We start from the raw sequence: 15254 nt of genomic DNA, 5'->3' as shown, positions 1-15254 counted from the left end.
TCCCACTTTTTAAGAAAGGCGGGATAGAGAAAAACGATTATAGACCAGTTAGCCTGACATCGGTGGTGGGGAAGTTGCTGGAGTCAATCATAAAAGTTGAAATAACGGCACATTTGGATAGCAGTAACAGGAACGGTCCGAGTCAGCATGGATTTACGAAGGGGAAATCATGCTTGAGTAACCGTCTGGAATTTTTTGAGGATCTAACTAGAAAAATGGACAAGGGAGAGCCAGTGGATGCAGTGTACCTGGATTTTTAGAAAACATTTGATAAGGTCCCACATAGGAGATTAGTGGGCAAAAATTAGGGCACATGGTATTGGGGGTAGAGTGCTGACATGGATAGAAAATTGGTTGGCAGACAGGAAACAAAGAGTATGGAGTGCAGCGTAGGTTTACACGGTTAATTCCCGGGATGGCGGGACTGTCATATGTTGAGAGAATGGAGTGGCTGGGCTTGTATACTCTGGAGAGATGGATGAGAGGGAATCTTATTGTAACATATAAGATTATTAGAGGGATGGGAGGGGATCTTATTGGATATACATTTAGATGGATGAGAGGGGATCTTATTGAAACATATAAGATTATTAAGGGTATGGATACGCTAGAGGCAGGAAACATGTTTCCGATGTTGGGGGAGTCCAGAACCAGGGCCCACTGTTTAAGAATAAGGGGTAAGCCATTTAGAACGGAGATGATGAAATACTTTTTAACACAGAAAGTTGTGAGTCTATGTAATTCTCTGCCTCAGAGGGCAGTGGAGGTCGATTCTCTGGATACTTTCGAGAGAGCTAGCTAGAGCTCTTAAAGATAGCAGTCAGGGGATATGGGAGGAAGGCAGGAACGGGGTATTGATTGGGGATGATCAGCCATGATCACATTGAAAGGCGATGCTGGTTCGAAGGGCTGAATGGTCTACTCCTGCACCTATTGTCTATTGATCCCATTGATCCAGAAGGGTCCTGACCCAAAATGTAACCTACCCATGTTCTCCAGAGATGCTGCCTAATTCACTGAGTTACTCCAGCAGTCTGTATCTTTCCATGCTTTGCCTAGTTAAGTGCCTCTCTAAATGCCACTGGGGCATAATGATTGTATATGACTCCACCATTTTTTATTCGTATTAATATTCCAATACATACTAAATACACTTTTTGGGATGTTATACATTCTTCAGTGAACCCAATAAATTTAAAAGGATCATGGGAACCAAGGCCTTGGTGAGTTTTAGGGGAGAGTAGGAACTGTGGACCCATTGAGTTCCAAACGTGTGCTGGAGACCACACCCATGAGCCAGATACTAAACCATCAAGATTGCTGAATAGTTGGATAGTGAATTATAAAATTATAATTATAAAAATTTAATTAGACGTAATGTCTTATTCTATTCAATTGCATTATCATTACTGATTGCCCTCTTGTGAACATAACAATGGGCAGGCAGAATCTCCTCTGGAATGGTGACCTCAAGTCATAGTGGGCCACATGAATACATTCGAAGAACATTGTTGGATATAAAACATGGTGTTTGATTTAAAATGTATGTTAAATATCTCCAAATGATCTACTTTTTGAACTTGGGTTTTAGGATGGACAGTGATTTTAAATTAGATCATCAAATAGGCGCGGTAGTTAAGTCCAGCTTCTTTCATTTAAGGCAGCTGGCAAAGGTGAAGCCCATTCTTGAGCGGCAGCATTTTGAAACAGTAATCCATGCCTTCATTACATCTAGGCTGGATTACTGTAACGCACTCTATTTTGGAGTTACTCGATCTTCCCTGGCTCGTCTCCAGTTGGTTCAGAATGCTGCTGCTCGTCTCTTAACTGGAACTCGAAAGAGGGAGCAGATAACACCAATTCTGGCCTCCCTCCACTGGCTGCCGGTGTACTTTCGAGTTCATTTTAAGATTCTTCTATTCGTTTTTAAATCTTTAAATGGTCTCGCCCCGCCTTACCTCTCTGAGCTGCTTCATCCCTACGCTCCTGCCCGGTGCCTCAGGTCAGCTGATCAGCTGCTCCTGGAGGTACTGAGGTCTAAGCGGAAGCTCAGAGGGGATAGAGCCTTCTCTGTTGCTGCTCCAACATTATGGAACACTCTGCCATTGCACATCAGACAGGCCCTCACTGTCCATCTTCAAAACCAGTCTTAAAACCCTTTTCTATTCCTTGGCTTTTGACCCTGCATGAGACTTTGCTCCTGTTTTAGTGTTTTTAATGTTTTTTTTATTGTTTTTACTCTCTCGTTTAATGTTTTTATTGTCTTGTAATAATTTTTTGTTCATGATTAGTCATGTACAGCACTTTGATGCAACAGTGGTTGTTTTTAAAGTGCTCTATAAATAAAGTTATTATTATTATTATTATTATTATTATTATTATTATATTACTGTCCTACAATGCCATTTGTGTGAAATTACACTGGATTTCAATGAGTATTGTGTACATTTGTATTCTGCATATCTAATGTAGGATAAACTACATTAAACTAGGATAAATAGTTTAATTTCTTAGATAAGGAAACTATCCTGTGAGGGATAATTGAGTACTGTAAACTGATAGTGTACAAAATATGGAAGAATAAGAGATGATCTGGTTGAAACAGAATATGTAATCAAGTATTTGGTTGGAGATATAGCGACATCTTAATGACCTCTTTCTAAATGAACATATCATTGGAAAGATTTTTAGAAAGTCTTTTAATTATCAAGCTAAGTTGCTGTCGAAAAATCAAAGTGCTTGAGGAACTCAGCAGGTCAGGCAGCATCAGACTGAAGAAGGGTCCCAACCTGAAATGTCATCTATCCAGTCTCCATAAATGCTGCCTGAACCTCTGAGTTTCTCCAGCACTTTTTGCTCAGGATTCCAGCATCTGCAGTGTCTTGTGCCTTCCAGTTGCTGTCAATTTCACGAATGAATGAGCACAAACATAATTAGTCTCTCCATTATTGCTACTCTCCTGAGCCTAGTGGAACTTGTTCTCATCCTCAAAAACATTGACTCCTGTCATCTTCAAAGTTATTGGTTCCAGCTATGCCCACCTTTTTATTGTTTACATGGAAAGTCCTCCACTTTCTCAATCTCTCTGTCTCCATCACAGGAGACAAACTATCGTCTGATGTCTACTACAAACCCACTGAACACAGTAATCTTGTTTACTTGTCCACCCACCCTGACTCTTGCAAGGACGCCATCCCCGACTCTCAACTTCTCCGTCTCTGCCACATCTGCTCTCAAGATGAGGCTTTCCACTCTCGAACATCGGAGATTTACTTTAACAAACATAGTATCCCCCCTGGTGTTGTAGATGTACCCCTCACTCTGGTCTCCTCTGTATGCTGCATTTCTGCTCTCACTCCCTCTTCCCCAAGACAGAACACGAATAGGGTTCCCTGGGTCCTTACCTTTTACCCTACCAGTCTCCGCATCCAATACATTCTCCAATATTTTCACCACTGTCAACGTGATCCCACCACCAGTCTCATCTTCCCATCCCCATCGTTTTCCGGTTTCCCCAGAAAAGACTCTTTCTGCAACTCCTTGGTTCACTCCTCTGGCCCAACCAAAACTATCGCATAGCAAGTCCAAGCATGGACTAAGCAAATGAATCAATGAACACTTGCAATTGGTCCAAAAGAGGTCTGCTTGATGTCCGGGTTGCTAACTATTTTAACTCCCCTTCCCATTCCTATCCCAAACTTCCTGTCCTGGGCCTCCTCCATTCGACCCCCACTCTTTTCCCTGCTCCTCACCCTGGTGTGCAACAATTTCTCCCACCATTTGCCACTCCTCTTCTCCTCCTCCCCATCCCATCCAATTCCATTCCACCTATTTCCCTTCCTCTTGCTTTACATTCTACTCTTTTCTCCTTATCTGACAACCTTTTGTCACCTTTTCATCTCTAGCCTTTGTCTACCCATCTACCAAATCAAACCTCCCTCATATGTATCCATCTATCACTTGCCAGGCTTTGTCCTGACCTCAACACTTTTCTAGCTATCTCCAACTGCCTCTCCCCACGATCAGGCTGAAGAAGGGTCCTGACCTGAGACATTTCCCATCTGTGTCCTCTAGAGAAGCTGCTTGACCCTCTGAGTTGCTTCAGCACTTTGTGTTTTATTTAAGTAAAATAACTCTTACTAACGTGATAATATGTGACCACCTTCTAACTCTTCATTCCTGTAAAGTAATGTATTAATAGGCAATGGTTGTTCTTTATTTTCTGTAGAACAACTGGTTAGATAGACAGCCTACTGCTCAGTTCTGCAATAAGATTGCCTATCTATCTGCAATGTTAAGCCATGTATTTTTACTAGCTCCTTAGACGCTACCTAATCTGTTGGGCATTTAAGGCATTCTCCTTTCGACCAGATCTCAGCAATAGCTTTCATCTGCATTTCAGTTTTCCTTTGTTTTTTCCCCCTCTAAATTTCCTTTATAACCTAGTTCTAAGAGAGCTCTGAAATAGCAGAATCTCTTTGACAATTGTGGTCTTTTACCCTTGTCCTGCCAATCCCTCCACCACAGAGAGCGGTGAATCTCTGGAACTCTCTGCCACAGAAGGTAGTTGAGGCCAGTTCATCGGCTATATTTAAGAGGGAGTTAGATGTGGCCCTTGTGGCTTAAGGGATCAGGGGGTATGGAGAGAAGGCAGGTACGGGATACTGAGTTGGATGATCAGCCATAATCATATTGAATGGCTGTGCAGGCTCGAAGGGCCGAATGGCCTACTCCTGCACCTATTTTCTATGTTTCTATATTTCTCTGCCACTTAAAACTCTTGCCTTCTCATTTTTGTAGTTCTAATGAAAGATCGTATACCTGAAAAGTTAACACTGTATCTTTTTCCACAAATGTTTCCAGCAGTTTTTGTTTGTTTTTTATATTAGTTACCACTTATTGTGCTTTGCTCCACTTGTGAGGTTTATTGAATTTCCACCAACCTTAATTTGTCAAGAGGGGAGAGGCAGCCTTTAGTCCCTTCTTGGTAGCGATAACCTCAGTTCTTTCATAATTCTTGCTGATCGATTTACTATGTTCTGTATGTTCCTTTAGCTTTATAATAATCGAACCAGAACTGTGATCTAGTAAAGGACCGATAGAGACGTAACTTCATTAGCCTGAAGAACTGTCTCGACTCGATACGTAATCTATCCCTTGCCTCCAGTGATGGTGCTTGACCCGCAGAGTTACTCCAGCACTTTGGAGTCTGAAGAAGGGGTTCGGCCCGAAACGTTGCTTATTTCCTTCGCTCCATAGATGCTGCTGCACCCGCTGAGTTTCTCCAGCATTTTTGTGTACCTTCGATTTTCCAGCATCTGCAGTTCCTTCTTAAACAACGAGTTACTCCAGCACGTTGTGTCCGTTTGTGTATTAACCAGCATCTTTGTTTCATGTTTTTTTTTCCATTTGTATCTGCCCAAAAATAAAGCTGAGAGCCCAAGTTTTCAAAGTAATGGCTCGAGAAAGTTTAAAAAGTGCTCCAATGTTAAAATAAATGCATTATGTTTGGTCAGTGTTTGCAATTAAGGCGGAGAACAGGGCGACTGATCCGCATCACAAATAAGTGAGGCGGTTTACTGTTTTGAAGAGCCCACCCTCTATTTTATTTGTTCCTCTCTCTCTGCATCTTCCTTACTTGTTGCTGTGCATTGTCGGAGAATCCCTTTCCCCGGCTCTGTGGAGAGGCATTTTCCCACCTGCAGGACGCGCTGTTAACTTTAGTTGAGGGGGCGGCGAGTCTCGTCTGCCTGGCTTGGCAGGCGCGCGCTCCGGGGTCTCGCCGAGCGCGGATCCCGAGCCCGAGCCCCGCGCTCGCGCACAGCCCGGGGTCGCGCGCACACGTACACAGACAGCGCTTGAGTGTGAAGGGGAGACTGTTGCAGGACTGCAAACCTTGCGCTCTCTCGGCTGCAGGAGATGTTGCAAAAACCTAGTCGAATTCGATCAGCTCGGGGACAACTTTGAGCTTTTGATGCTCGATTGGGAGGGAGTGTGCAGGAGAGGCGAGCGGCTCTGTAGCCCGGTGCAGATTGGGGTCGCCCGTTCTCGTGGTCTTGTCTCCCTGGGAGGGGGCACCGCTCGGGCTCTGTGGATGAACACGACCAGATCGCTTATTTTATAGTTGCTCTGGTCTGCGTGTAACTAACGAGTGATGTACAAAACCAGCATAAAGTGGATGCTTCCTGGGAAACACTTGGTGCTGCTTCTGTTAATGTGCTGCCCACTTTACGGAGACATTTCCACAGGTAAGAATTTTAAAGGAGAATTTAATTCGAGGAAAAAAAAGTAGGTTGTTCAATCTGAAATTGAAAGCCGTATATTCCAACTAATCGAACAGAGCTTTGAGATGCTCAGTCCACGGTAAAGTTTAAGCCTCTTTATAATCACTTTTTAAAAAACGAAGTGTTCTTCAGGCTGACTTTGTAAAATGTTTGCGGCGAGAAAGTATGTGTTTTTCTTTCCCTCGTCTTCGTTTATGTGTTCCCAGCAAACAATGCTGGGATAAGGTAAAGTCGAATAAACTCTTCTCATTTCCTGTCTGCTTTGCCGAATGCACGTTTGGAATCGGGGCAACATTGCGCTTCACGTTAACAAGTAACACGATTGTTTTTAGAGGTCGCTAAACTCAGTGATTAACATTTGACCTCAGTGTTTGTGAGTTATAGTTTCTCCAGATTTCCGTTCGGTATATGCAAGTCTTCCATTACAACAGGCTGCTGATGCATATTTTGTTTCTTTTTAAAAATGGGGTTACAATTTTTTTTAGTACCCAAGGGATAAAGTGATTGCATTCATTCGAGGCTAATTTTGGCCAAGCGGTTTCCTGTATTTTATTTAACTATGCAGCCGCTGAAATGCAATTAATTGCTTTGGAGTCGGGGGTTAAGAAAAGTGTGTGTTGAGATGAACTTTTCCTTGATGTTTAGGAGCATCGTTGTTGTGTGCCACGATATGGGGGTCTGATTTATGTGACGAGCTGGCCAACAAACTTTCCTCATCGGAAGAATTTGAGTTTAGTCTGTATTGGAGGCAAGAAGCTAATTTAATTGGATGCATGTGTTTTTGTTGCCTGAAAGCTACAAAAGTTCAATTATGCAGCAGTATTTCTACCCGGTACTCGCTGTAAGAGAGAGGCATGATGTTGCAGATTAGGTTGCGTGTGTTAATCAGTTGCATATTGAGAGCGATGTCTTCCTGGCGAATTCTTTGTCGGTCCCTCTAATCCATTTTCTTCTCAATGGGAGGTGACAGAAGCTTACGTTTCCTGTTGTTCAAAGGCAAATTTGCTGGGTTCTGCCATTTGGTACCACTGATGGGGGTAGGGAATCAAACGCTGCGAAGATAATGTAGTTTCGATGGAGTTTATTTTCAATTGGCTTTTTACAGCCCGCTTTTGAAGACACGGCGATAATGCGTGATACGACTGGCTGTGTGTGTCCTGTTGCTAGGAAGAAACGCAGTCTGAAAAGAGATCAGATACTGATTTTTTTTGTAAGCTCAAGTGCTTCTTCTGAACCACCTATAAGAATGTAGATATGTTGGTTATCCAAAAAAAAAACTCCAGCACTTTGTGCTATCGACAAGAATGGATGGAAATACCCACATCCCGCGTCAGGGATGTGCCAATAACTCTTTGTTTTTGTTACAATGTTGGAATGCTTAACAGTTCAAACAACATGGATGGAGATCTGAAGAAGGGTTTCGGCCCGAAACGTTGCCTTTTTCCTTCGCTCCATAGATGCTGCTGCACCCGCTGAGTTTCTCCAGCATTTTTGTGTACCATGGATGGAGATATACGTGATACAGAATTTATGGATGTCAGTTTGTGGATGCTTATTTTGCTTTTCTGCTTCATTGTGTCATGAAAGAATGGGTCATGCAATCAATGCCTTTGATTCTGATGACAATGTTTTCTTAAAAATCAGCTGGTTCTTTTTGTGAAATTGATATGATGCAATACAGTTTCATGAGATTAATTATATCATTATGCCTCAAGCTCAATCCTTGTACTTACAGGAGTGTCCTATGTCATTCTAAAGTTGATTGCATTCATTCTTGTGATGAAGTTAAGCTCTGGTTAATATTTTAAGTCTTAAACAGGAATAATTTTACATGTTTCTGTTTACATGTTATTTTTTAAATCGTGACACTTTTCTCTTTTCTTTAAGCATCAGAAAATATTGTAATCAACATGTTCTTGCACACCCCTCCTCCCACCACTGCTTCAGGCCAGCATGGTGGTAGCTCTCTGATAATGGATGTATAGGAAATAACTTTCACCTTCATCCATTTTCACCTCTGTACCTGGATGCTAATTTGGTGGGGCAAGGTGCACCCATGGCTGTGTATGCTCAACTATTCATTCTTTCTGCTGAACTTCACAGTAGGGAAGTCATCTCATGGGCAGATCACTGCCCAGGTAAGGAAGTTGAAAATTGCCTCCCATTGAATGAAGTCTAGCCGCTCCTTTATTGTAAAGTTTCAACTCTTCCAACATATCCTTGGAAACCAAGCTTCTAGTGGGTTCAGCTAATTAGTCATTGGGGCGACACAGGAGCACAGCGATAGAATTGCTGCCATCCAGCGCCAGAGGCCCGGGTGCGATCCTAATTACGGGTATTGTTTGTACGTTCTCCCTGTGACTGCGTGGGTTTTCACCGGGTGCTCTGGCTTGCCCCCCACACTCGAAAATCGTACAGGTTTGTAGGTTAATTAGCTTTGGTAAAATTGTAATTTGTCCCTAGTGTGTCGAATAGTGTTAGCGTATGAGGTGATCACTGGTCGGTGCGGACCTGTTGGGTTGAAGGGCCTGATTTCGTGCGGTATCTCTAAAGTCCGGAATCGCTACAATCAAAGTCCTTGCAACCGTTCTCATATTTGTTGTGCAAATGATCTCCAGGCAGCATCTCTGGAGAAAAGAAATAGATGATGTTTCGGGTTGAGACTCTTCATCAGCCAATATAGGTATATGACAGGCAATATGGAGTAGATGGTAAGTATTTGTTTAGCTCAGCTGTTGCTTGTGAGGTGGACACTTACCTCATTGTCAGCACATTCAATGGTAATACAGGTTTGTAAGTCGAGATGTAACCTGAATATAAAGGAAAGTATGTTGGATTCTGTGCAAAGATTGTTTGCTAGACTATTTTTTACTTTTTACTGTAAATGTATAATTTCTCACAAGATAGGACAACCCGGCACATGAAAGCTATGAGCTCCTGGGACAGCAATTATTTCTAGTTTTATTATTAGTTTCCTGTATGTCTAACATGTTTATGCTGGGTAAGATTGCATTGACAATGATGAGATAAAGATGGAATAAAGGAGATGATTTGTTTTGTTGTTGCATGATTTGATTTGATAGTTGTTTTGATTTAATCGCATCGTGCACAGAAACCTATCTTCTCAGCAGTTGAAAATGGAAATTAAATGTGTGCTTGACTGTTCATGAATGTTGAAATCTATCTACTTGAAGACATACATAATGTTACTCAACAATTTAAAGCCTGAGTGTATAAGGTAGCTTTGCATAATTTAAATATGGATAATATAAAGATAAGATTCTCAAAAAGAACAATTTTGTGTCAGATGTTTTAAGTTTAATTAAAACAATACATGTCCAGTGGACATGTATAGTTTCAAGTCGTAAGATTTCATGTAATTTCTTTTAAATCCAGATTCAGTTAAATGAAAACATCATTTTCAAATAAACTCCAGTGATGACATTTTTGTCCTTTTTTTTTGTAGGGCCATGAAGAATTACTTGGCTACAAAGAGTTTTATTAATTTAATGGATCCCATCTGGCTGTATTTAAATCTTTCAGTTGTGCTAAAAGGAATGTCTGAAATGAAATATAGGTGGTTTTAAAACTTCAAAATGGTTTTAAATGGTGCTTTCATTGAAGACAAGTATGCTATGTAAAAGTGTTAACTTTGATAAAAAGTAGTAGTTAATGACCGATCTGTTTCTTTATCTATTTCTGTCACTTGTACAAGTTATCAAATCTTCTAGAAAGGATATTGTGCTCTAGATGAATTAAAATTGGGACACTGTAAAAGTAATACATTTCCTCTGGCAATAAAACTGTAATATATTGTCATTGACATGTGGCTATTATGCTCAAATTGCCTTTTTCAGGTTCAGCATGTGATATCTAAATTCTGAATGTTGATGTTCAAGACATTTTACTAAAATACTCTTGGTCTTTTCAACAAGAGATCAAAATGCATGCAAGCTGTAAAGTAATGTTGATTTGCATTGTATCAAGCATAAAAGCTTAGTGAGTTAAACATTTTAAAATAATTGCAGACTTTGAGTGAATAAGCTAGGTTATTTTTAGGTTAGATGTTTGTTAGGTGGCCTAGACATGTGACACTTTTCAAAAGTTCAAATCCTTTAAGCTCGTAACCACTTACCTATTCATAGAAAAATGCCTTGTGCATAGTTTTTGAAATCGTCTTATTATTTAATTGTATTGACTTGTTGGATTGGAAAACTGATAACTTTATACTGAATAAAGTGGGATTATATGCTGTAATTGCGGTTCATTAGAAAATTTGTACATTGATATCCATTTTCCACTCCAACTTATGAGAAGTTAGGCAGCACGTGTTGAGGGTTATATTATACCAAACATTCGAGATTGAAGCAGCCACTCTGCTGTGCAGAACTGATTGAAGTGGTTACTTTAACCAAAACACTCTCTATTAAGGCACAGATATTACTGTGTAATAGAAGGATTACTGTTTGCATAATATGATACACCACCTACATGGGTATGTTTGTTTGGCATATCTATGCAATCAGGCGCTTACAACTGTACTGAGCAGAAGCTGATGACATGCGTAGTGATTGTAAAATGGATCCTTAGTTGCCTGCCTTTCAGCTCCAAGCAGCAATAAGTGTATTTAAAAAAATGGTCTGCAGAGACGACAAATTGTTATTAGGAGGTGGGTGGGGGTGGGGGTGGGGGGGGTGGGGGGGGTGGGGGGGGGGGGGGGGGTAGAGCTTCAGTGCAAATGGTTTTATGAGTTTTTGTTTGCAAGCCTTTTTGGGAGCATAGTGGCCAGAGGCCTGAACTACTGATCTGGTGACATCAATTGGATTCCCACCATTGCAGCTGAAGTATTTAAAGTAATTAAATCAGGGATAAAAAAAATTGTAGGTTCGTTAATGATGACCATGGTATGCAGTTTTTTTCCTTGAGAAAGGGGATGTGTTCCTGGAGCGATTAGTTAAGTGAAGTTTGCAAAGCAAAAGTGCTGGTTGACATCTATGATGTGTATTTCAGTGCAAAACAGTGCATTCCTATGTTTGAGAATGAAACACTATGGGCTCTAATAAAAAATATTTTTAGGTTAACACCCCCAAAGAGTCAATGGCATTATAATGAAAATTCAAAATTGAACATTTGTAAAAAGAAGAATTAGGGATTGCAATTAAAGCCCAACTATTTCCTAATCTCTAGCGTGGACGGAAACCTGCTGTTATTGTGCAGGCTGGCATGTATCTGATTCCAGACCCACAATAATGTGGTTGATTCTTAATAAGCCAGTTCGGTATTCTGACTGTGCATGCACAAGTCAGAAGTCGCTCAGGCTAAACACTCGCGGCAGCCGTGCTGCTGCATGGGTGCAGACTTGCGTCTCGTCCCTATCTAGCCGCTGCTGGGCCGTCCCCGCCCCCTCCCGAGTGTCCCGCCCGGGGATGGCTGGCGGGAGCTGGACGGGAGAGGCGTGGGGGGGCACTGACCCATCTCAGTGGCGGCCCAGGCCCGCAGGCGGCGCGGAAAAGAAGCACTAACTCCAGCTCGACCCCGTCCGTCCCGGCGGGACAGGCAGAGTCGAGCTGGGTCCGGCGCCTCCCCTCCTCGCTGGCTGCGGGCCTGGGCCGACACTCCCGTCCGCGGACTTCTGGATAGAAGACCCTCCTTCAGACTTCATACACATTAGAGTTTTGCGCCGTGGTTTGGATGGATGGGAACGGGGATTTCCACGGGCGCAAGGAACAAATAACCTAAAGTTTGCGTTGAGTGAACTGAGTGTTCTTAAAGTCCTCGTCGTACACCGGCGTTTTGTGAGAGTGGTTGGATTTCTGCTTCACCTTAACCAACGTCGGTCAAGTTATCCGGACTGGCAGCGGGGGATCAGGAGCTGATGTGAGGCATCGACGATGCCCTGGAATCCTAGTCGGCCGTGCCGAGCAGCGGGGTCGAGGAGGCAGCGCCCGACCCGGGGAGTTGAGGTGTCAGTTCTTCCAGCGGCAAGCAGAGAGGCACCAGCTACCGCGGGCCGCTCACCTGTCGGGCGTTGACTCCTCAAATGCCGGTGTACGACAAGGACGGTAAGAACACTCAGTTCACTCAATGCAAACTTTAGGTTATTTATTCCTTGCGCCCGCGGTAATCTCCAGCGCGGTCGAGACGAGAGGATTCTGAAGTTGCATTCTCTCGATTGAGGATATTTTCTCGACTCTCCTAGAAGCAACGAGCCATGGCTTTACCAGTGGTTGTCTGCAACTGAAACCTCTCTTCTCCCATCTCTCTCCGTCTCCCACATGCATTTACCCCCTTTCTCTCTCGCTGTTACACCCCACTCTCCCCCACTACCAGGCACCCGTTCGCTTTTTTTATTCTCGAATGACCTTTGCCAAATCCCATGATTACTTGCGTTTTTCGGAATACCGAACTGGCTTATTGGTCCCTGAAATGGTCTGACAAGTAGTTCAGTTCGGGACAGTTTAGGTTGGTCACTAAATTGTCAGTGATAGCCACATCCTGTGAATAACTTGTCTAAATCTGAATTATTCAAAGTGTTCATGTTAATTTTCTCGGAACATTTAACAAACTCTAAATTTTTTTTTCTTTTATTGCCAAATATTTAAATTAAAATAATCCTTGAAAATGAAATGTGATACCCGATTTTCTAAACTATAATAATTTGGTGAATAATTTATAATCTCTGAATTAACATGCTATTTGCTATGAAGCATGATTTTCAATTGCCATGATGTAGAACTGTGATAAATTATTTGGCTTTTTAGAGCACTTGATTAAACTAAAATCAATATGAAATGGTGCTTGAGGATAAATGTGATGCGTTGGCAAAGCAGTAAAGGTGAAAGAAGCGGGTTTTCCACTTTATATATTGTTATGTAATTTGCTAATAAAGAACTGTATATTAAAAATCTTTTTTCTTGAATTGACTACTATTAGTTGATATTATTGCAGCTATTTCGAGAGATGGTGCTGAGTATCTCAGTAATGCATTTTTTAACATAAAACTTGAATTTTCCATGAATCCAGTCTTATTTAAATGCCTATTATAAAATTGGATTGATGAAGGTGCATGAGAGGGAACATATGTGGGAGTCAAAAATTAATTTCCTTTCAGGGAAAGCGGTCGACAAGATTTCTGTGCTAAGCTTGGGTCAAGGTGCAATGTGACTGGTTTTAAATTGTTACAAGTAGAGGATACCAATGTTAGATTACATATGCATGCTGGTATTTCAGTACTGCACACAATTTGAGTATAAATCTTCGATTAGGCAGGTAACTAATTTGCTGCTGCTCTGCAATTTTTGCAATTTGTAATCTGAGATGTCAAAGAACTGAGTGTGTCGTTAGAAGAAGGAGACCTTGAGGACTGATTTATATATTCATCACAATTTCCTTTGTACTGTTTAACTGTTTAACAATTGTGAGAAATCTGTTGAAATATTTACTCTTTTGAGTTGTGTATATATTTATTGTCATCAATCCCATGCTGAATTAATGAAATGTACGTAAATGAAATGACAGGGATGTATTTATTAATATGCTGCTGGATTGACCATTATGTGGAAAATAAAGACTTGGTACCTACAAGCAATTATCCAACAGTATAATTGGATAATACTTCTGTAATGCTTCTATATCGTTTTCTGAACTTTTGATAAAATAAGGAGGGGAAAACACTTTGCATTACATCACTTCAGAAAGTATTCTTACTTTTCTCAGGCATCTAACTATTCTGTTAGAATTTCATTGGATCAGGGAGATGGAATCAATTTGAATAGGTAATATCATTATCCATTATGACTAAACTGGATGGTCTGAAGGATCTGAATGTCAAAGCTTTCAGTGGCTGGTGCCTGGACCAATACTTAGGATAATTTACTCAACCAAATCTTCACTAATGTGCCTTAAAAAATGTTTACTGTCCATGAAAGCAATGGTGGAGCCACCAGCACATTTCTTGTGGATATCCCCTCATTGAAGCAGACTGCATGATTAGAAGGATACATTAAGAACAGTGAGAAGTCAGAAATGAAGGAGCTTTGGACTGTATTGCTAGATCACAATTTCACTAACTCTAAAGCTTTTAGACTGATGTGATTCAATGACGAATAGGAAGAAATGTAGTAGAAAAGCACCAGACAACCTAAAAAATGAGGATCCAATCAAGTGAAATTATGGTGTAGGACTATCTGCATGTGGGAAAGCGTGGGAACCACATGCTACGGGTAAATTCAGTGATCCCATGACGGAATGATCATCCTGGGGATCTGTAATCATAAAGTCGTGCAGCACTGAATGGGCACTTTAGCCCAATCCTTCCATGCCGACCAAGACGTCCCGTCTAAACTAGCCCCATGTGGTCCATATCACTCCTATTTCCTTTCTATGTACTCTTCCAAGTGTATTTTAAATGTTGTTATTGCACCTGCATCAGCTACCTCCTCTGGCAGCTTATTCTGTATACCACCACCCTCTTGAGTGAAAAGGTTGCCCCTCTGGTTCCTATTCAATCTTTCCCCTCTCATCTCAAAGCTTTGTCATCTGTTTTGTTATATTTCCCTACCCTAGGTAAAAGACAGAATTTATCCTGTCACATCCAGCCACAAATAACACGTTACAATTTTGAAACTTACAAGAAAATGGTGGAACAAGGCATGTACCGTTCTTTGCAGTGACTGGCAGAGCTGAAGTGTTTGCAACCATCTTCAACCAAAGGTGAACAGTCGATGATCCTCCTTTGTCTCCTCCTGAATTGCTCACCACCAGATAAACAGCTGAAGACGGGTAGTTTACAAAGCTTGACAAAATTATATTCTAGGGCAGAAACCCCCCAGGACTAGACTGGCTACGTTTTTCCCCAGCACACTATAACACTGGGATCTTCCCATTGTGTCTTGTTCACAAAGCAGGTCACATTTAGTGCCGCCACTTACAACCACATCTCCGTTCAATTCTCAGTAAAATACTAGTGTT

At 41.6% G+C, this 15254-nt stretch overlaps 1 protein-coding gene and 1 long non-coding RNA gene across 4 annotated transcripts in view; both read left to right on the top strand.

Moving 5' to 3' along the window:
- Positions 1-5811: 5811 nt before the first annotated feature.
- ror2 (receptor tyrosine kinase like orphan receptor 2) overlaps positions 5812-15254 on the top strand; it is a 266348-nt gene continuing 256905 nt past the window's right edge. For all 3 annotated transcript variants that reach the window (XM_033017757.1, XM_033017756.1, XM_033017755.1), the window contains exon 1: positions 5812-6248. In XM_033017757.1, coding sequence (XP_032873648.1) covers positions 6155-6248 — 94 coding nt within the window. In that variant the 5' untranslated portion in view covers positions 5812-6154. The remainder of the gene's footprint in view (positions 6249-15254) is intronic.
- LOC116970998 lies at positions 6264-10541 on the top strand. Its single transcript, XR_004411379.1, has 2 exons — positions 6264-7820; positions 9751-10541. It is a non-coding gene; the product is annotated as an uncharacterized LOC116970998 (long non-coding RNA).

Source organism: Amblyraja radiata, chromosome 3 (genome assembly GCF_010909765.2).
Source record: "Amblyraja radiata isolate CabotCenter1 chromosome 3, sAmbRad1.1.pri, whole genome shotgun sequence".
NCBI lineage: Eukaryota > Metazoa > Chordata > Chondrichthyes > Rajiformes > Rajidae > Amblyraja > Amblyraja radiata.
Note: the sequence above shows the minus strand (reverse complement) of the source record. Positions and strands in the feature narration are given on the sequence as shown.